Source organism: Wyeomyia smithii, chromosome 3, assembly GCF_029784165.1.
Source record: "Wyeomyia smithii strain HCP4-BCI-WySm-NY-G18 chromosome 3, ASM2978416v1, whole genome shotgun sequence".
In the NCBI taxonomy this organism is placed as follows: domain Eukaryota; kingdom Metazoa; phylum Arthropoda; class Insecta; order Diptera; family Culicidae; genus Wyeomyia; species Wyeomyia smithii.
Window position 1 is genome coordinate 105,394,821 of NC_073696.1, and position 22,016 is coordinate 105,416,836.

Consider the following 22,016-nt stretch of genomic DNA (forward strand, 5'->3'; position numbering starts at 1 on the left):
TGCGGAAAATTTTGCTGTTGATGGTACCCGTTCTGCCGTAATCTCGTAGACTGATGTAAGCGCCATTTTTTCAAATATGGGGTTCTTATGCCAATTTGCTCGTTATTCGAAGACCCATCTTTTGGTATCTTTCTTTTATGTCGAATTCATTTTTACGGCAGGACTATCCCGTCCCGGACTACGCTTTGCAGCTGAAAAAAAAAAACACTTTCCGAGCAGTTGCAATGGTGTGCGTAATACCAGAGGCAGCTGTCACTTTTGTTTTGGTCATTATCGCCATTGTCTTTTATCGCGTTTGTGCTACTGTACGAAAAGTTTGCCAATTTACTGAAAAATTACAAAATAAAATAAATAAAATTCAACCTGATGTTCGACACGCGAAAGACGATAATCAAAGCAAACCGATTTTGACACATTTTTTTTTTTGATTTTGACACATACGTGTGAATGTGTTGGTGCCATTCAAAACTGCACTCTGTTTCTTGCGCGGACTGTCCGGGACAGAAAAAGGATAGTCCGGGATAGTCCGAAAAATGTAAAAAAAACAGTGATAGGACAAAGTGTAGTCCGCGGGGTAGCTACACCGCAAAAACGAAAACGACATTAGTTGTAACTTATCCGTACCTTACATAAAATCAAGAAAACAAAATGACGTATGCACCATTTCAAGTCACAAAAGTGGCAAGTAACCCGTTCGTTTTTGGGCCGTATTGATAAACTGATCAAATGGATGTACGTCATAATGTTATAGCATGGCAGCGTTGTGATGTACGGTCTACTCAGTTTCCGCATTGGTATATGACCTGCCAGAGCAAGTGTTTTTTGGCCAGTTTGTCCACATTCTTCTTTCTTATGTCTTCCGGAACATCAAACCGTGATTTGGCAACGTAGAACTCCAGCTCCGGTATCGGCTTTGCGTCTGCCTTGATGTAGGTTTCGTCATCCATAACTACACACATCAGTATCGTTAACCACTCTCGATACAGCTTCCATGCGCGGGATTTGGCCGCCATGTTTTGTTGATCGCCCCGGTTCGGTGCCTTCCGGACCTTGAATACATGAAGCCCAGCTCGTTTTACGGTTTGCTGAACGAACCAAGCGAAATACTTTGCCTCCAGAGCATCGGGAATCGACAGGTTTGGATTACGCTTGAAATAATCCAACACCTTCCGGCTCCCAGAGGGTCAGCTGTCTTCAATTTTTGTTCATTTCCAGCCCGCCGCTCGGTCGTCTGGGACGATTTTACCACCCGATACACAGTTGTATGGGTGATTGCCAGTTGTCTTTCGATCCATCTCATGGTCGCAATCGGATTTTCCATCACAGCGCGCAAAATTCTTTGGCGATTTTCATCTTGTTTCGATGACATCTCAGTAACTACTGAACCGATTGTTATGAAAATTTTCACATGTAAATAATACACTCCAAACTAGTTATACCTAGCTTTTTATTAATTTTCACCCACGTACAAAAAAGTTACACAAGGAATACAGGCCTTACGATTGTAGCTATGACCGTGTGGTAAATTTTTCTCGTCGTTCTACATGGGACTTTTAAGCTTTTCACGAAGCTTAGTACACTTCTGTATACCCTGAAAGCCTTCACGATGAATTCCGCAACTGCTTTCTTTCGATTCAGAGCATTGGTGAGGTATATTCCTAAATACTTCTCTTTTGTGACTACCTTTAGGTTTTTTAGACCGCAAGTTTCAGGTTCAATACCGTTACCAATGGATCTCGTATAAGTACATGCGTTTTGTTCGCGTTTAGTTCTAACTCGAGTGCTTGAAAAGTAGGAGTCAAAATGGAGCTGATGGGTTAATATGGCAATTATATCATCGACATGGCTCGTAAACAAGGAAGGCTGAATCGGTCAGCTTGCCCCAATGAAAACTCCTGCATTTCTTGTTGCACTTACGAAAGCGCTTGTTCCGGTAGATACACAAATAGTTTGGATGACAATGGGCCCTTAGTTTATGCCTCGCACGTTGCTGTAATCCCCTGTTCTTTGTCCCGACCATTGAAGCGTTGTTCTTTCCGTCATGCAGTATAATGTAATTCTACTTATGAGGTACGTTGGTACTCCTAACTCTCTGAGGACATCTGGTTTACGGGCCAATCCTATGCAGTCGAATGCTTGTAGAAGATCTAACAAGACGTAAGTAGTTTTGCCTTTTTCTTCAGCGGTCGTCGAAAATCGGATACATCTCTTCGTTTGCGTTATTTTCAGGATGGTGGGGTTGGCGCCCAAATAAGTTCCACTCTTCTGGTAGTGAGTTTCTGTACCCGATATAAGCATTAAGATCTTTTAGGAAAACATTGGCTCTAATCTAACCTAATAAGGCTCTATCAGGCTCTAATCTAACTCAATCAGAAAAAATAATAAATCTCAATATTTTCACCAATTGAAAGATGAGCACTGTGATCACACTCAATACAATATTGTATTTTTTAATACTTCCGTTATAATTGCTATATGTCAAATATCAATGAAAGTTTTGGATGATTACTGTGTCAAATGCAGTACTAAATTCTAACAGATTTTAGTTAACCAAATTTTGAAAAATAAGCAAAATGTAGCTTTAGGGAGAGGGGGGTGGCTCTTGCCAGATCTTGCATTTTCTCCATGCGAGAATTTTGGAATAGCAGGGGTTTAATCTTTAAGATGCCTAATATAAAAAAAATTAAAATATACTGCTGATCACAAACAGTTTAGAAAGCCGAATCAGCCGTGTAGTAACTAACCTTCACAGTCATTGCGACACTCTACTGATCCAAATTGTCAGATGACAATTTTGGCATCTTGCTGGGTGGGGCAGCGACAAGATCAGCAATCGATGAAAATTCCATTCGCTTTTTATACGGAGGGAGGATCTGTGAAGATGCCCCGGATGATCCTGTCGGCGGAGTAGATGCTAGGGTTGACATGTCCACTGGTGGTGTTAGGGGTGTTTTACGAGATAAATCAGCAGCTCCCAGTGGTGATGATGCGGCTAGTGGCACACTTGATACAGCTAAATCGACGGCACTAAAGTTGTATTTCGGTCCAAGTGAAGGACTGTCGCGGCTAGCAGATTTAGTTGGTGTAGATCGAGCACCCGGAGAGGCAGCGATTGGAGGCGGAGTTTCAATTTTGCTTGATGATGATGTAGATGAAGATGATGATTTCGGTGGCTTCATCATCATTGAGTTAAATGCCTCTTGCTGCAACTTCAACAAAGAAGCGGAAGGTGCGAGATACATATTATTTGCTTCGAGTGTTGCCTTAGCGAGTGGGTCTGGGATTTCGAATTTATCCGACTGAAAGAGTGACGACATTTCTGGCAGTTTGACAGACGAAAAATTTGGAAACATTGAGAGATAATCGAGACTTTGCTTAGCAGCTGCAGCAGCAGCGGTTGATGTTGTACTTGAGCTTGCGGAAGACGTTGGAGCTGAACTCACAGCACCGAAAAGCATACTCAGATCTGAGGCTACTTTACCCTGTCCGTACAACAGAGCATTCATATCAGCAGCTCCAGCACCACTAACAGCAGACGTGAAAAGGCTATTTAACATTTCTGCAGGATTAGATGCAGCATTGGTGCTGCTGTTACGATCGATTGCTGAGTTCTTGTTCTTGTCTGATTTGCTGTTTGATTTACCGGACGATGCACGCTGTACTGGTTCGAAAAGTGCCGACAAATTGCTGGCCGAAAGATAGGGGTTCATAGCAGCGGCAGCAGCAGCAGCTGCAGCCGCAGCGGCGGCATTTGCATCTCGTTCCCTTTCTCGTTCGCGTTCCCGCTCACGCTCTCGTTCTCTCTCCTTTTCGCGTTCACGTTCTTCCTTAGCAGCAGCACTACGACTTGATTTGCTGCTACCTTCTCCTGCTCCGGAATTAGATCCGATACCGGAAGTGCCTTGCAAGAACGCAGCAAAATCTAACGTATTGTTGGATAGAGATTGCGCTTTCAACAACACCTGGATATCATCCAAATTACCGGAATTAAGGATCTGCTGAATCTCTGGGACCTTTTGTGATTGTTCAGCTAGTAAATTTATATCTGCAGCTGTCGGCATAGGTGGCAAGTAGGAATCGGTGGAGAAAATAGTACGAAGTTTTGAAATTAAATCGCTGGCTGAGTCCTTCTTGTTACTATTACTAGTGGCATTGTTGCTATTGTTATTGCTGTTGCTACTACTGTTATTAATGTTACTACTCGCTGATCCTCCGGTGGTTCCCTTTGATGATGGCTTCTTGATAATAGATATTTCACTTCCAAGACTTCCTAGAGCTTGTGCCTGCTGTAGCAACATTTGTGAGTATTCAGGAGACTTCATAAGATCCGCAAGTTTGTTTTGATCTGCTTTACTCATGAAATCAGCATAGTCCATCAGAGATTGATGCTGCTGCTGTTGCTGTTGTTGCAGTAGGTTTTGTTGAGCTTGCTGCAGCTGCTGCTGAACGGACTGTTGCTGCTGTTGAGATTTCGATCTAGATTTGCTTGAAGAGCGGCTAGATTTACCACTAGTTCCTGTGGAATAAACAAAGTTGATGTTTCGTAGCAGTATAACAAATTTATTCATTGATGACTTACCGGTTGTACCACCTGAGCCAATGCCTCCCATAGCACCGGATCCAGCTGAGGCCTGTCCGGTAAGACCAGTCATTCCGGCAAGCGGATTAGCATACTGCGACTGCATTAGTAAACTGAGATTTCCCTTCTCCAGTTGCTGCATAAATTCTTTCATGTTAGGAATGGCAGGTAATCCAGAAGAGTTAGCAGCAGCGGCGGCATTCGAGGAAGATGCGGATGCCGTGCTAGATGTCATTGTTGCCGATCCAGTTGTAACGGTCGATGTTTGGCCGGATTTAGATGAAATGCTGCGGTTTAGACTATGTAAGAGGGTCTCGTTGATTTGTGAATTAGATATTCCTGAGGCAGCAGCTACTTGCGCCAAGGCGTTCAGAGCCGAAAGACCGTATTCGTCGCGTTTGGTATTTTGAAACAGAGAGGCGTAGTCTTGCGAGAGTAAATTCGATGGTATCGAACCACCTAGAGAGTTGAATGTTGCAGCGTACAGATCATGGATGTTTGAAGCGTTACTACCCATATTTCCGATTAGGGAGCTTAAAGTTGGACTGTTACGACTGCCAGTTCCAAGAATATCGCCAATGGATAACTTCCCCGGACTGGGAGCAGGCGAGTTGCGAGTACGACTACGACAAGACGAAGTGTCCGATTTCGCCGGTGAAGGGCTTGCTCGGACTGGAATTTCAAACTTTGCCGGGCTCGCTGAGTTAGATGGGATTGTGATAGGACTGTCTCGTGGAGATGTGTTAGTTGTGATTGACCCGCCGTGATTATTATTGACGTTGTTGTTGTTGCTGCCTTGAACACTGTTGTTCTGGTTGAGACTTGGCGGTAATACGACCAACGCACTTGACAACGGGGAAGGAGTCATGTTCAAACCAGATGGTCGCTTCAATTGCGCTTGTAAGCTCGGAATTGCCAATGAAGATGCCTTTGCATCATCATCTTTGAGTGATATAACATCCGAGTCGCCCATTTCAGAGACACCGTCAAAGTCTTCATCGTTTTTAGCTTCCATAGTCACACTTGAGTCGTCAACGTTGGTCAAATTCACAACCATTGGTGCGGAAATCGGTTCCGGTAGTTTGGGTATGTTTATGGGAAGAGTTGGTGGAGGAGGGGGCTCTGGAACAACCATAATTTCTTCGTGATCTAATCCAAGCAATTCACGGATCCAATTCCAAAAGTGACCATTTGTTGAATCCAGAGGAAATTTAGATACCAAAGTCTTTTTCAATTTCTCGATATATGTGATTTCATTCTTGTAAGTTGTTTGGAAATTGATCAATTCTCGTTTGAACTGTTTATAGTAGTCGACAGTTAGCATCATTTCCTCCTTAATGTCTTCCGAAAGGGTTTCATCTGGTACTAAGCTGTACGTCATAAGCATCGGACGTCCATATTCGGCTGGTCGATTTTCTGGTGGCGGAAGAACCCAAAACGACATAATGCTAGATTCCATTGTTGGGTTGTCGTCGTTGTATGGAGCTGAGAATGAAAAAAAACAATAAGTGAGGTTAGACCTGAACATGTAAATAGAGCCTGTAAATTCTCTTATGTTTGCTAAATATTTTATTTCACAAAAAAGGCTTTTGAATAAAACATTGAAGCGATTTCAAAATATGAATTGCAAAAAAACGAATGGAATCACTACTCACAGCAAATGAATCCCACGCATGGAGTGTAGGACGCCTCGGTTGGTCCTCTCATTTTAATTTGGTACTCAAGCTGAGCATCACAATCTCGTAATGTCGGTTGTACTGGGAACCTTGGATGTGAGTGATACCAACCGACCAAATGAAGATTTTTCTTGACCATAAGTTTTTGAATTTGCAGTTCACACATTGCGGCCTTATCCCTATCAAAACGCGAGTTGCGACATGGGAATGCATGAGTGATGGACAAGTTGTGTGCGTTAATATCCCACGTTCCACCAAGATAACCACAGACTTCGTTATTAGTTAGATGACAATGAAAGTCCATCAATAGAACTGTCGAAGTGCTAACGGATACCAGAAATGGCTGCATTTTACCGATTGATGTAAACGGAATTGATTCAATCAACGTATTCGCGTCACTAGAAATATGGAAATAATTGTAAGTATTATTACGAATTTCATTGAGTAGGTATCGAGAAAACATACTGAAGAATATTTCTGTTGCTGACTGTGTTGTGCTGAACTATATTTCGACGCACAGGTGGAGGTTCCATTACTGATTTGTCTTCCTCAATCTCTTCGATTATATCTGAATAAATAAAACGAACTATTATTTAAATTTTACTAAATAGATTATCGCTCAAACCTTCATTAGGTCCTATGTCGTCTTTATGATCTTTCTCCTTCAGTAACTGTTTTCTATGATAAGCTGCTTTATAAGCATCTAACTTACGACCTTTGTACTTGACCGAAGCCCAGCCACATCCGGATTTTTTGTCAGGATTAATAATACGTTTGCAATAAATTGCCCACGCACTTGGCGAGCAGAAAATGGTTTCAGTTTCGTGCGATTTTATCTTTCCGTCAGGAAGCAGGTCACCGATAAATTTTTGGCCCTTCAAGCAGACATAAAAGTTGTTCGAATTTCAAAGTCAAAAAATATAAGTGAGCACAATCTCACCAAATATTCAATGCTCATAGCTGCCTTTCCTGGCTGAAGAATATTTGACCCCAGTAGCATTTGTAGAGTGATTGTTTTGCCCGGAAAATATCCAGTTTTATCGCCATCCTACACAACATAGAAGAAACAGAAACACTCAATCAATAATTGCATATAGACGACGGCAGCCATAACACAAACATCATCAATAAACTCATCGGTAATGTCACTCTCGTCATGATGCGACTCCTCTTCGCTAGCTTTCGTTGACATTTTTAAGACAATTTACGGCTTCGAACCAATCAAAAATTAGTCGATTTTATAAACACTCAACTTTTTGTAGTACTATTTCATTGACTAACTGTTTTTAATTCAATTTACTTCGGTTATTATTGCAGAATTCACGGAATAAAAATTCACAAACACGGTAAAAACCCAACCCGTTCAAGCGATCGTGACATTTTACTTTTTTTTTTGTATACATTTCATATACACTCTTCTTTCGAATTTTTCATCACGAAAGAAGAGTAACGGGAACGTCCTGGAAAACGAACCGATAACCAGTAAAAAAAGTATTATACATGCATGAATTGGGTTGTTTAGCTATATTAGTATTTATATCATCCGAAAGAGCAGGGGTGACATTGCGCATTTCGCTTCGAGTAACTCGAATCGAGAGAAATCAAACTCGTTTCGAGGTGGCGTTGGTATTGCGTATTATTTTCGACACCCCAATTTTATTGCAGTCTATTTCGAGCAAACATTGACTCGAAAATAAATGTCAGATTTGTCTAGGGGCTTGACAACTTTGTTTTCATGAAAAATATTTCGGTAATATTTTACGATATCGGCTGATAAATTTTGATATTTATCGTTTATCCGACACATTGACATCACACTGACGCTTAATAATGCAACAATAAATACTTTGTAATAGCTAATATTGGAAATATTCCACCATATATCAAAAGTGTCTTGCCCCTAGAGATTGGTATTTTTCACGTTTATAATAAGATGTGTCCTTAAAGCAAAATATTAATCTTTGAATGTTTTTCTACGATTCTTCTAGTGACGAAAATGGTTAAAGGAATATACAAAGACGTAAACAATAAGATATGAGTATTTGGCTTACATTAAAATGAAACAAAGTTAGTTATTTTCTGATGCAAAAGAATTTTTTTCCATGGTTTCGTCAACGTTTCAAGATAAGGCGGGGAGCACTCAAACCTATTTTAAGTACAATATTTTCCTCCAAACTGCACTAGTACAATTCCTGCTCCGTTAAAGTTAGCCCCTACTTTGAATCTCCTCGCTAGTGCACCCTACCAAATTAATGTTTTTTCCGCTCTACAAATGTTTAGTGAAATTATTTATGTTTTAGTCAACAAACTTAGGTACAAACGAATGTCTTCAACCTATCGACCATTTTTTATCACTTTCGAGCTAAAAAATGCTCGATCAAACCATTACGTAATGCCAGTTTTGCTCGAAGATCAACTGCAATAATACGCCATCTACTCGTTCCGAGCTCGAATCGAAATCGGCAATGTCAAATGTGGTCGAAACGAACAGAAATCAGTCGAAACGAAATGCGCAATGCCACCCCAGCATTTGCTAAGCAAAACGTGATTTTCAAAAATTTTCTATCTTTGTCCTTTAATTTTCAAAATCATGAATTAAAACTGCTCAGAATCGCTACAATGACAGTTCGCCCATGTGCCAACTGTCATTGTAGCGATTAGGAGCGATTTTTATCCTGCATTGAAAAATCGAAGGACAATGACATACAGTTTTGAAAAATCATGTTTTGTTCAGAAAATTACACTCTTCTAGCTGATATACTAAAATCAGAAATCTGTGAATAGCTATACAACCCAATTATGAAATAAATTAAATGAAGGTTGCTTCATTCGCGATTACGAAGTTGAAAGAGATTTGAAAGGCTGCTTGCTCCTACGCGAACTCTCATATGCGATTGTCAAAAAGTGTGTGATGACAAGCAAAAATATTTCCTCTTTTCTTATTCGCATGCAAAAACCAAACAAATATCAGCACCTTCGTAGTTCTGATCTGCTCCCGCGAAGCCTATTTCAGGAAACTGGGCGATTATTTTTATCGAAACTCATAACAACTCATGAGTTGCAGCAAGACCATTTATTGGGAAGAAACAGTTGATATTAAATATTTAGCGCTGCACTCGTCTGTACACCGAAGAAAAATCCTCAAAAATCTTCGTCCTTATTGGAAACGTTACATTCATGCGCCACCATGTAAGCTTATTGCCTACTAACTTATTTTCGTAAAACGGTTAATGTCTTTGCTAATGGGTGTGCACGCTTGCTTATGTCAACGCTAGCGGCATTACTGACGGTTTTTGGCTTTGATAATGAATGTGTACACTTGCCAATAGCGACGATAAATATCAAAATATATTCACCAATAACGTATAATATTACCGAAATATTTCTCTTAAATATAAAGTAGTCTAGCCCCTAGCCTTCTATAACCTTTCCTTATCTTTTATTTTTGTATGAAATGTTCTCTAATTGAAATTTTGACAACTGAAAAGGGGCCTCGACATATTACTTGGCATCTGGGCCCTCACAACTCTTAATCCGGGCCTGAGTACAGGGACTGTAGTAGTACTACTGCTGAATTTGAACTTATACTTAGATTTATACGTTTCTTGCAGAATGGTTCTTGCGTAAAATTTTAGGTGAGTTATGTGATAAAACTATATATTGTGATATTGTAACCCCACAAATTTGTGAGTGGCTCCTCAAGTTTTCGATATAAAAAAGACCACTATGAGGTGTGTCGGTATAAATCAAATCCACACCGTGTAGTATAGTATTTTGCAGTTCACTGAAATATACCACTTACTGGGCGTGTCCCCTACAGCATACCGTTGTCTTTTAGTTTGAATCGGTCTTGAATAAAAAAACTGAACAATTTTGTGCTCAAGTAAAATAAATAACTCGTGCGTGGCCCCTGAAGCATTATTAACGTCTGTAAGTTTAAACCAATACCAAATTTTAATAAGCTAAGTGTGCATCTCTAATCAGCCGTCTGAACGGGGAATAAACCGACAATTGTTCAATAGAGACGGATACAAACCATACACACTTACATTTAATCACCGAATTCGTTTTTTCACCGACTTTTCAACAGCTGAGCGCTAGGTAAAACCACAGACAGACGTCCAAGCAAGAACAACATTGATCAAAATTTCCGTGTAAATTTTCAAAGTAAATTGCCTTATAAATCACTTGTACACTAGCGCCGCCTGGTGACCTTATCGCTACAATACATTTTTTTTCGCTGGTGCACGAGGCTGGCGGTCAGCGATGCCAACCTTTTTTTATAAAAAGCTGGAAGAATTCAAAATAAAAAAACTGGAGAAAACTGGATATATAAATATGAAGCTTTTACATACATTTATTTGATTTCGGTTCAAATGCTGCACCGTATTATTGCATGTAACCAAAAAGTCTGAAAGAAAATTGTTTACACATGGAGATTATAGTTACTGGCGTACATGAAATTGAGTAGATTTCGAATAAAATCTTATAACCGAGGCGCATGAATGCACAAAATACTGAAAAGACCATACATATAATGGGAATGAGTTAAAAAAATGTGGTGATGTACAGAAAACTGGATAAAACTGGAACAATTTTCAAAAAACTGGAAATATTCAACCTTCAGCTGTTTCGCTGACGAGCTTCAAAAAAACTGGAGATATCCAGGAAAAACAGGAGGGTTGGCAACGCTGCTGGCGTTACTGGTAGCGCTATCTGGTTACGGATCGCTACTACAAAAAAATTTACACAAGTTTGGAACTCAGCTTGGACGTCTGTCTGCGGTAAAACGTTCGGTAATATAAACCACTACCGACCGATCAGTAATCAAATTGTTGTTGCTTTCTGTCATTATTACCGACCTAATTTGTGAAAACGACGAATGCAATTAGTTGCCAAAACCACCGATCAAATCTGTAAGTTGTGTAAGACAGTACCGAAAGATCTGTGAATTTTGTTTTTTGTTTACTTTTAATTATTTAAGAAAACCAGAAATATGTGGGAAATTTATATTATTATTTTTATTCAAATGTTATTAAAAATTTTAACTATTGAAAACTAAAAAAAAAATCAAAAATCGTCGTTCGCCGCACTGAATTTGCTTGAGTGAAAATCAAACGTTTTTCACTGCTGTGGACTGTGAATGAACTTCATGCCAGTTGTGCTCATAGTTTCAAAGTCGAGGATCTTCCGGATGTGTCCACTAACATGGCGGTGTAAACTATTTACGTAGCATGCAACAAATGCTCGGGAGTAGAAGCAAAAATTGTGATGGTTTGATGCCTAAAATATTCACAAATTCTATCATCATATACTTACGAAAAATTTGTTCTATGCGATCATCTTCTTGCTGAAATTGTTGGAAAACGTCCTCAATTTTTTTCTTACGCAGGAACTCCAATGTTCAAACGAACCGAGAATGTGACTTGACAACCAGAAGGAGAACAACGAATAGAGAAAATTTGACTGCGCTATAGTTGGTACGGAAGTTTTTTACCAATATTCGGTAAAAGTTCAATTTACCGAACAGTTCAGTAGAAAGTATAGCTGTATTCAGTAAAATTATTTGTTACTACAGAAAATATGTAAAGTTATATCAATTTTATAAACTACTCTGTATTTTCTCAAACTTACCGATCGAAATTGTAATAATAATTACCGAACTTTTATTATCTGATTGAGTGTGTATGATCGCATCACTTATCAAAGTGAATCCCGGTCCAACCTACCCTTCCCTACTAACCTTCTTCCTGTGGCCTTTGCGAAGATGCCGTGTTAACGGTCTCCAAATAGCAAAGGTCACGTTAACATCCCTTCCCTCTTCCAACCTGATTGCAAGGACGTGGTCGGCGTTGTTATTGACCATTCAAAGTACATATTGAATTACTAAAACTTGTACAATTAGAATGGTCGGTCACTCCCAGCCCTATTTATGTCGAATTCGTGTTTACGGCAGGACTATCCCGTCCCGGACTACGCTTTGCAGCTGAAAAAAAAAAACACTCCAAGCAGTTGCAATGGTGAGCGTAATACCAGAGGTAACTGTCACTTTTGTTTTGGTCATTATCGCCATTGTCTTCTATCGCATTTGTGCTACTGTACGAAAAATTTGCCAATTTACTGAAAAATGACAAAATAACAAAATAAAATAAATAAAATTCAACCTGATATTTGACACGCGAAGAACGATTATCAAAGCAAACCGATTCTTCAAAACTGCACTCTGTTTCTTGCGTGGACTGTCCGGAAAATGTAAAAAAAACAGTGATAGGACAAAGTGTAGTCCGCGGGGAAGCTACACCGCAAAAACGAAAACGACATTAGTTGATTCACTGTGCAATTTTACTGATTCGGATCAATTACGGAGTGCAACCATTGATATGTGCAGTCAGTCAAGCTAAGCAAAGCTAACCTAAAACTATATATTGTGATGTTTCATGATTCTTGATTATGCTATTTTTGAGCAATCGTTTATTTGTTCAATTGAATAAACTCGAACTGATAATTCCAATATTCGATATTACAAAGTATTTATCGCTGTATTTCTAGGCACTAGTCTACCTATAAAACAACTCCTTGACAGCACATTATTGTCGGAGTGATATTAATGTGACAGATAAACGATAAATATCAAAATATATGCACCAATATCGTATAATATTACCGAAATATTTCTCTTGAAAATAAAGTTGTCTAGCCCCTAGATGTGGATATTGCAATTTTTCTAGCTATACTCTTTACAAACATTTGACATCCCTAACACAGAAATCAAACCGTTTTCCAAGTGTTCCGCTACCAGACTAGCGTTGTCAGCTAAAGACAGTTACTGAATAATATAAACAATAAGTTGTTGAGCATTGATTTCGCGAGCGATTTGATTTCTCGCGTTGGTTTACAAATTAGGCAATTTCTGCACAAGTTTTCCTACATAAAACCGAAATGTTTTCAGAAAAAATTCGTCAGCTTACTCTGCTGTTAGAAAAACAGGAGCTGGAGGTTAGTTTTGAAAATAATTTTTTTCAGGTATTGTGTTGGTATTCATTACATCATTTTTTTCGGTTCACTCGCAGGCCCCGAACGGGATTGTCTCAGTGCAGCTATATTCGGAATTGTTCGCGGCATATCTTTTCCGAAATGACCTGTATGTTTTTGTGTTTATTACTATTTTTTTGGATATTATGATTGTTGTATTTGCTTTAAATTCTAGTTCCAACGCACGATTTTTATGGAAACGGATCCCTCCGAGTGTAAAAGCCGGACACACTGAGTTAGAACAAATGTACAAAGTTTACCAATGTTTATGGAATAACGATACAGTGGGATTTTATAAAGTCATCAATCACGATTGGTCTAAGCATGTGTCCGAGCTAATGTTTGAACTCAAAGATAAAATCCAACAGGAAACCATCAATCTGATTGGGCGAGCATACAGTTCAATTTTCGAGAATGTTTTCGCTGAAATGACTAACCAAACCCCGGATATGATTGCTGAGCTATGCAAATCGCAAAACTGGGAAATAATCGACGGACCACATCCGAGATTGATTGTGCCAAAGCATCCTGCCGCCGACAAGCCACTAGTAGTTAGTTCCGAAGATCAGCTGCAAAAATTGACGGACTTCGTTTCTTTTCTGGAGAATTGAATGTACATCGGCTGATACTATACTACAGGTTGAACGAATTAAACTCGACCTTCTTAGAGTGTAAGGTCTTGTATATTAAACAAATTAAAATAAAAATTCCCGCTTGCGACCTACGGCTTATAATCAGTAAAATCAACAATAACTCAATACCAAAGCGATATTTCACGAATATTCAAACTACTTGCTATTGTAGCACTTGTCTTGGTAGTATAGGTCGGACACGATTATCTGAAGTGTCGAAAATTTCACTCCGAATAATCGAATCACCATGTTCCAAAATTTGTTATCAATGAACGTAAAAAAATTATTTTCTCTCGTTGTGTTACTTGAATAGTGTAACCAAAAATCCTTTCTGTAGAGAAAAGGGATAAAGTCCAGAGAAGCAAAAAGAAAATAATTTGATACTGGTGCCGGGAGGAACAGAAATGGTAACAAAAGTTCCAAAAAGAACAGTAAAGGTAAAATTCTAAAATAATTATCAAAATAAACAACAACAAAAACTTATTCTCGATAATCGAGTCTAAAATCCCGGATAATCGAGTCTGACCTGTAGTATAGGTAGAAAAAAAATCCAGTAAGTAAGAGTATTCGAAATGCATGTATGTACCAGATAAATTATTATTGATGCTGTATGAATACTTTTATTCTGATTGATCCAAATGTCTCTTCGGTGGTTTGCTACCTATAGAAGGCAGGTCTATGCCAAAGGTGGACTGTGAGTGTACTTCAAAATATTGTAACGTAATTATTTAGACCGCTTGGACGATGCATACTATTTTAATTTAAAAAATGGTTGATGAATGCAATCGTAGTTTTAAAATTATTTTAACCCGTAAAGACCCGGGACGAACTTTTTTTTAGAAAATGGTCGTTCTCAGCGATGCTGCGGCCGATTTGAGTAAACTCGGAATATTATTCAAGGGGAATAGTTGTTCTAAGTTTTAGTAAGGGTGCCACCCCTCTGAACCCCTCCCAGTTTATGTGAGACCCAAATATGTCTGTGCCTTTTTTTATTTTTTCCTACTGATTGAACAAACGCATGGATTTATCATACGTATCAAATGTCCTTTGCATCAAATCATGTCGAGTAGATGAAATACGATTAACAAAAGTAAATTTTGAAGTTACCAAATTATTTCAGTGCAAAATCACATAACTACGTATTTTCATAGAAAGTCAAAAAAGATGTTCTACTGAGGGAGATTGTAGCTGTGTCCTTCAAGTTTTCTACTCTACATTTTTAGAATTAGGTCTTCTAAGTCCAAATATGTTGAAAGATTCATTCTAGCATATACAGATTTTGAAAAAAACAAGTTTGAATTCACTAAAGTACGAATTTTCATGGAAATTCGATTTTCTCAGTCTCTCACAGTAGGTTTCTATTTTGTTTTTCCATTTTTCGACTTTGCATTTTTAGAAAAAGGTCTCCTGAATTCAAATATGGCGAAAGATTTATTCTAGCATGAACAGATTTTGAGAAAAACAAGTTTGAATTCACTAAAGTACGAGTTTTCATGGAAATTCAATTTTCTCAGTCTCTCACAGTAGGTTTCTATTTTGTTTTTCCATTTTTCAACTTTACATTTTTAGAAAAAGGTCTCCTGAATTCAAATATGGCGAAAGATTTATTCTAGCATGAGCAGATTTTGAGAAAAACAAGTTTGAATTCACTAAAGTACGAATTTTCATGGAAATTCGATTTTCTCAGTCTCTCACAGTAGGTTTCTATTTTGTTTTTCCATTTTTCGACTTTGCATTTTTAGAAAAAGGTCTCCTGAATTCAAATATGGCGAAAGATTTATTCTAGCATGAACAGATTTTGAGAAAAACAAGTTTGAATTCACTAAAGTACGAATTTTCATGGAAATTCGATTTTCTCAGTCTCTCACAGTAGGTTTCTATTTTGTTTTTCCATTTTTCAACTTTGCATTTCTAGAAAAAGGTCTCCTGAATTCAAATATGGCGAAAGATTTATTCTAGCATGAACAGATTTTGAGAAAAACAAGTTTGAATTCACTAAAGTACGAATTTTCATGGAAATTCGATTTTCTCAGTCTCTCACAGTAGGTTTCTATTTAGTTTTTCCATTTTTCAACTTTCCATTTTTAGAAAAAGGTCTCCTGAATTCAAATATGGCGAAAGATTTATTCTAGCATGAACAGATTTTGAGTGAAACATGGTTAAAATTATCAAAGTATGTACGTCTTAGACAAGTAATTATATCTGTATCTAACTAGATACCCGCAACTCGGTATCAAAGTTTTGGTTTATAGCATAGAACAGAATTCGTATATTTATAAACCATACGGAATCTCGGGTTGGTTTAGAAATATACGAACTGAAAAAAAAATTAAAGCCTTTCAAGTTTTAAAACAAAAAAAAAAGAGTCACGTGGCTTGTGATTAGTCTTTAGAGTAAATAAAGCGGACGATAGAGTTTTTTTTGTTTTCTTGGACAATTTATACGGAGACTACGGTCGGAACTACGAATAACTAACCAAACCAACGAAGATAAAAAAAATCGATGTGAGCACTGGCACCGCAAAACGTTTGTGTTAGTGTGTACCTTAGTGTACCTTAGTGAGTACCTTAGTACCTTAGTGAGTTCAAACTCGTTTTTCTCAAAATCAGTTCATGCTAGAATAAATCTTTCGCCATATTTGGATTCAGGAGACCTTTTATAAAAATGCAAAGTTAAAAAATGGAAAAATAAAACAAAAATCTACTGTGAGAGACTGAGAAAATCAAATTTCCATGAAAATTCGTACTTTAGTGAATTCAAACTTGTTTTTCTCAAAATCTGTTCATGCTAGAATAAATCTTTCGCCATATTTGAATTCAGGAGACCTTTTTCTAAAAATGTAAAGTTGAAAAATGGAAAAACAAAATAGAAACCTACTGTGAGAGACTGAGAAAATCGAATTTCCATGAAAATTCGTACTTTAGTGAATTCAAACTTGTTTTTCTCAAAATCTGTTCATGCTAGAATAAATCTTTCGCCATATTTGAATTCAGGAGACCTTTTTCTAGAAATGCAAAGTTGAAAAATGGAAAAACAAAATAGAAACCTACTGTGAGAGACTGAGAAAATCGAATTTCCATGAAAATTCGTACTTTAGTGAATTCAAACTTGTTTTTCTCAAAATCTGTTCATGCTAGAATAAATCTTTCGCCATATTTGAATTCAGGAGACCTTTTTCTAGAAACGCAAAGTTGAAAAATGGGAAAAACAAAATAGAAACTTACTGTGAGAGACTGAGAAAATCGAATTTCCATGAAAATTCGTACTTTAGTGAATTCAAACTTGTTTTTCTCAAAATCTGTTCACGCTAGAATAAATCTTTCGCCATATTTGAATTCAGGAGTCCTTTTTCTAAAAATGCAAAGTTGAAAAATGGAAAAACAAAATAGAAACCTACTGTGAGAGACTGAGAAAATCGAATTTCCATGAAAATTCGTACTTTAGTGAATTCAAACTTGTTTTTCTCAAAATCTGTTCACGCTAGAATAAATCTTTCGCCATATTTGAATTCAGGAGTCCTTTTTCTAAAAATGCAAAGTTGAAAAATGGAAAAACAAAATAGAAACCTACTGTGAGAGACTGAGAAAATCGAATTTCCATGAAAATTCGTACTTTAGTGAATTAAAACTTGTTTTCCTCAAAATCTGTATATGCTAGAATGAATCTTTTAACATATTTGGACTTAGAAGACCTAATTCTAAAAATGTAGAGTAGAAAACTTGAAGGACACAGCTACAATCTCCCTCAGTAGAACATCTTTTTTGACTTTCTATGAAAATACGTAGTTATGTGATTTTGCACTGAAATAATTTGGTAACTTCAAAATTTACTTTTGTTAATCGTATTTCATCTACTCGACATGATTTGATGCAAAGGACATTTGATACGTATGATAAATCCATGCGTTTGTTCAATCAGTAGGAAAAAATAAAAAAAGGCACAGACATATTTGGGTCTCACATAAACTGGGAGGGGTTCAGAGGGGTGGCACCCTTACTAGAACTTAGAGCAACTATTCCCCTTGAATAATATTCCGAGTTTACTCAAATCGGCCGCAGCATCGCTGAGAACGACCATTTTCTAAAAAAAAGTTCCGTCCCGGGTCTTTACGGGTTAAATATTGCTCAATTCTGTTGCTCCTTGTTCATATTCTTCATATTATACCCAAATAAATGACATTTTTGATGAATTTTTATTACTTTTCTGATTAGACCAATCATACAATTCTTTTGCGCTTGTAATGGGATGTTCATGTTCTTTAGCTAAACTTGCATTTCTTGCCATTCGTTTTAATATGCCACTTTGCATCGACGTTATATTTTGTTTTGAACTTGCGAAGACTTGCAAAGTTTTTTCTATTTTTATATTGTAAGGCAGCTCCATCGGACATAAATATCGCTTTTTTCAACTGTATTGTTGTTTTCAAAAAACTCATTAATATGGCAATGAACACCTGAACCGCAACAGTATCATGATGGAGTACTTCCGATATTATGATGAAGCTGATATTCTTAAGTGTTCCAGATTCTGAATAGTAAACAACGAACGAACAATAGTTAACAACGAAGGGATGAATGGTGGCTTGACTATTATTCCAATAACTACACGAATCACAAATTGATAAAGACGTATTAAAAGGAGCTTGACTGTTCAATATTTTTAATTTTGCAATAACGTTTTCGTTTAATTTGCGTAAGCTTGATGAGCACCGATGATCAGGAAAGGGTTTACAGCACTTGTGCTTGGTGTATTCGATTTTCACTTTATTCATCTTCACAAAATGCAAACTGTTAGAAACACTTCTGGAGAAGTGCAATCGTATTTATATACGAAAAAAGATATTATAGGATATTGGTAGCGTACTTTACAAGTAGGTAGTGTTGCACGACAAACATATTTTTTTATAAAACATTCGGCAAAGGGGAACGTGTAGGTAGGCTAAAGTACAGCGCCTGAGTTATTTATCCAATCGATTTGTTGTCAAAGAATGAATTGTATATTTTTGATCAAGCATTCCAATGAGCGAATGGTTTTTGCTGGAGAACCATGGACAAATTAAGAAAAACGTGTATTTTCCGAAATATTTAGAATTTTTCGAGCTTAAATTTAAAATAACTCGAAAACCGATGCCTTTAGAATGTTTACAACCAAGAGCTTTTTGATTAACAAGTAGGTTTAAATCCCTACGAATGATAAGTCCTAATTGCGAAAGCAAACAAATCCTAACAATTAAAATTACAAATTTCTAACAGTGTTGAGAAGTCACCATTTGTGATTGGACACACATACTCATTATTTACTAATATTTATCATAAATACTTAAGCTACTAACAAATCCCCCCTTAAAAAAAAAAAGAGCTTTTTGATTCAAAATGACTCTCTGCATCTTTTAAAATCATCAGAATACAAATATTTTGAAAAATGTTTGAATTAGAATTTTCATAAAAAAATTAATCCACCATAAAAAAATATTTTTCATTTCTCCATCCCGCACTTCTTTTTAAAGTTGCGTATTAACGTCTAGTTTCTTTAAAAATAAATAAAAATAATTCAACTTTTTTTTTTTTAAATTGAAATTTAATGTTAATTTTTAATTTTTTTAGGTAAAAAAAACTTTTTTTTGTACAGTGCATATTTTTTTATGATGCATTTTTAATTCTCTACAACTCATTCTCAGACAGTTTTTCTATACAACCAACGGTTTCTGGGCTACAATGCTTCGAATAAAACCTATGCCAAGAGGCATACGCCCTTTTAGAATGTACACTAAGGTCGGGTCTTACGCGGTTTTTTTTACGCGGCTTCCGGAATTTACGCGGATTCCGGAATTTACGCGGTTTTTTTACGCGGATTCCGGAATTTAGGCGGTTTTTTTTACGCGGATTCCGGAATTTACGCGTTTTTTTTACGCGGCACGTTTCCCCCGCGTAAAAAGCGACTTTAGTGTAACTCATGGGTGTAAAAACTCTCCATCTGTGAAAAATGCTCAGTTTGCTGAGCCAAATACGTGTGCAAAGTTTCATTCAAATCAAAAATGGTCGATATTCGACCATAGGTCATTTGGCGCGATCTTGCTCTTAACTGCATTTTGATGAATCCGGTCATTTGAAAACATCATTGAATCATTAACAATTAAAAAGATATTCAATTTGATCAAAACATTTTGCAATTAACTATGACTCTGGTTCTATTCACATGCATTCGGTTCTATGCTTCTGGTACCAGCATCAATTAATTATGTGGCAAAAAACATCGCTAATGGCTGTTTTGACAGCAATTAGGCTTACGAAAATAAACCATGATTTGGTAGTCATAGTTGAGAATGCTTCGTTCAGAGTCCAGAGTATTAGGATATTACGAATGAAAGAATTGATGAACACTGCATTGAAAAGTGAAGAGTCTATCCTGTATCGACTCGTGAAAAAAACCTATTTTAGTGGTGCAATTGGGACTACCGAAACCCCGTGTGATAGAAGAAGTGAACATTAAAACTATGCGGCTATAGATAAGTATAGTGAACATGCGGGAGGTAGTTCCAAATAGAGGTGGGCAATCCGCTCACGAGCTGATCTAAAGAGCTGGTTCTTCAAAGTGAGTGAGTGATCTATCGCTCTTTTTTAAAGAGCGGTTACTCACCCCTCACTTCAAGCAAAAAGCTGAAGCTGATTTTGCAAGTGAGCGCCATATGAATGCTTTACACCCCAAGCGCAAAGCGGCGTGTGACACTGCAATAGAACTCCCAGAAAATAGCTGCCACCGGCTGCCTGTTCTTCTATGCATAACCATCCACCAGCCGCGGGAATAAAAATAAAATCTACTTGCCACAGTTCACACACAGCACACGGGCTGGCTAACGCCGGGACGCACACGAAAAGTGGAACGAAACGAGCGAAAGAACTGGTTCACTGATCTTTTGAATCTATGCAGACAATCCGCTCGCGAGCTGATCAGAAAATCAGTTCTTTAAAAGATCGAATTCTTCTGATCGCGAGCGGATTGCCTGCGGGCTGAACAAAAAAGCCATCGAACGAACCAGTTCTTCTGAGAGCGAAAGATTTCGCTCTTTTAAAGAACTGAATCTTTTGATCAGCCTGCGAGCGGATTGCCAGATCAGTGAATCAGTTCTTTCGTTCTTTTCGTTCCACATCCATTCGTGTGCGTACTCGGCGTTAGCCAACCCGTGTACCTGTGTATGGACTGTTGCAAGTTGTTTTTTTGCATGCTTTTGCGGCTGGCTGGTGACTGGGTGATGAGAAATGCAGGTCATGCATATCAGGGCAGACGTTTGGTGGCAGCTTGTTTTTGGGAGTTCTATTGTAATTTTGCGCGACCTTGCGCTTGGCAAATCGGGTGTAAAGCTTTCACCTGGCTCTCGCTTGCGGTGTCTGATAATTAGCTAAACTGATAAAAACAAAAAATTATGGAGGAACGAAAAGAGCGAGTGAGCTGTTAAAAAGAACTAGTTCATCTTAGAGAGCGGAACTGCTCTGATCCGCTCACTATAGTGAACCATTTTTCCCACCTCTAGTTCCAAAGTGATATTTTTGTTACTTTCAAAATTGTTCATGCATAGAAAGTGACAATTGGAACGAGCGTCGTTTGCTTTTCACATTAAGGCTTGCATGAAAGCTTGTGTGCGGGTCCGAAAGGACAGACACTGCTGCTGTTTCCACCGTAAATGGAGCAAATGCATTGCAAATTAATGTCTTTTTTTTGCTAATATATTTTAATTTATCATTATTATTTTAAGTTTTATTTTCTTATTGTAGCAATTGCGTAGGCGACCGATTGACACATTATTTATTACAAGTTTAGCAATTTGTCACCAAATCTTAGGTAATATTTTGGTACATACATAGGCATGGGCGCAACTACGGGGGGGCTAAGGGGGGCTACAGCCCCCCCTAGTAAGTTTTAAGCCCCCCCCCCCTAGAATTTCCCAGAGAATAATTGTAGTCAATATAAATACATCCCATACTTTCTATCAGAGCATCAAAATCAACACAAATTGGCTGAGAACTAGTACTGTGCCCAGGATCGATTCTCAAACCTAGCTCTCTTACTTTCCTTACTAATAAGACGAGTGCCGTGGTGGCT

At 37.8% G+C, this 22,016-nt stretch overlaps 2 protein-coding genes across 3 annotated transcripts; one reads left to right on the top strand and one right to left on the bottom strand.

Annotated features, from left to right (window-relative positions):
• Positions 1 to 645: 645 nt before the first annotated feature.
• Positions 646 to 7,653, bottom strand: LOC129730873 (MPN domain-containing protein CG4751). 2 transcript variants are annotated; one of them, XM_055690464.1, is made up of 8 exons: positions 7,376 to 7,653; positions 7,196 to 7,303; positions 6,881 to 7,130; positions 6,721 to 6,823; positions 6,235 to 6,653; positions 4,580 to 6,064; positions 2,745 to 4,516; positions 646 to 2,279 (listed from the first exon to the last, which is right to left on the bottom strand). In XM_055690464.1, exons 1-7 carry the CDS (start codon positions 7,445 to 7,447, stop codon positions 2,766 to 2,768), a joined length of 4,188 nt encoding a protein of 1,395 aa, XP_055546439.1. In that variant the 5' UTR covers positions 7,448 to 7,653; the 3' UTR covers positions 646 to 2,279; positions 2,745 to 2,765. The 2 variants fall into 2 exon arrangements, with proteins under 2 accessions (XP_055546439.1, XP_055546438.1); XM_055690463.1 differs by lacking the exon at positions 646 to 2,279 and having other exon boundaries at positions 2,425 to 4,516.
• A 5,420-nt stretch (positions 7,654 to 13,073) lies between these two features.
• On the top strand, positions 13,074 to 14,030 carry LOC129729838 (COP9 signalosome complex subunit 8). The gene is made up of 3 exons (XM_055688680.1): positions 13,074 to 13,251; positions 13,326 to 13,396; positions 13,463 to 14,030. The coding sequence occupies exons 1-3, from the start codon at positions 13,195 to 13,197 to the stop codon at positions 13,896 to 13,898; spliced, it is 564 nt and encodes a 187-aa protein (XP_055544655.1). The 5' UTR covers positions 13,074 to 13,194; the 3' UTR covers positions 13,899 to 14,030.
• The last annotated feature ends 7,986 nt before the right edge of the window (positions 14,031 to 22,016 follow it).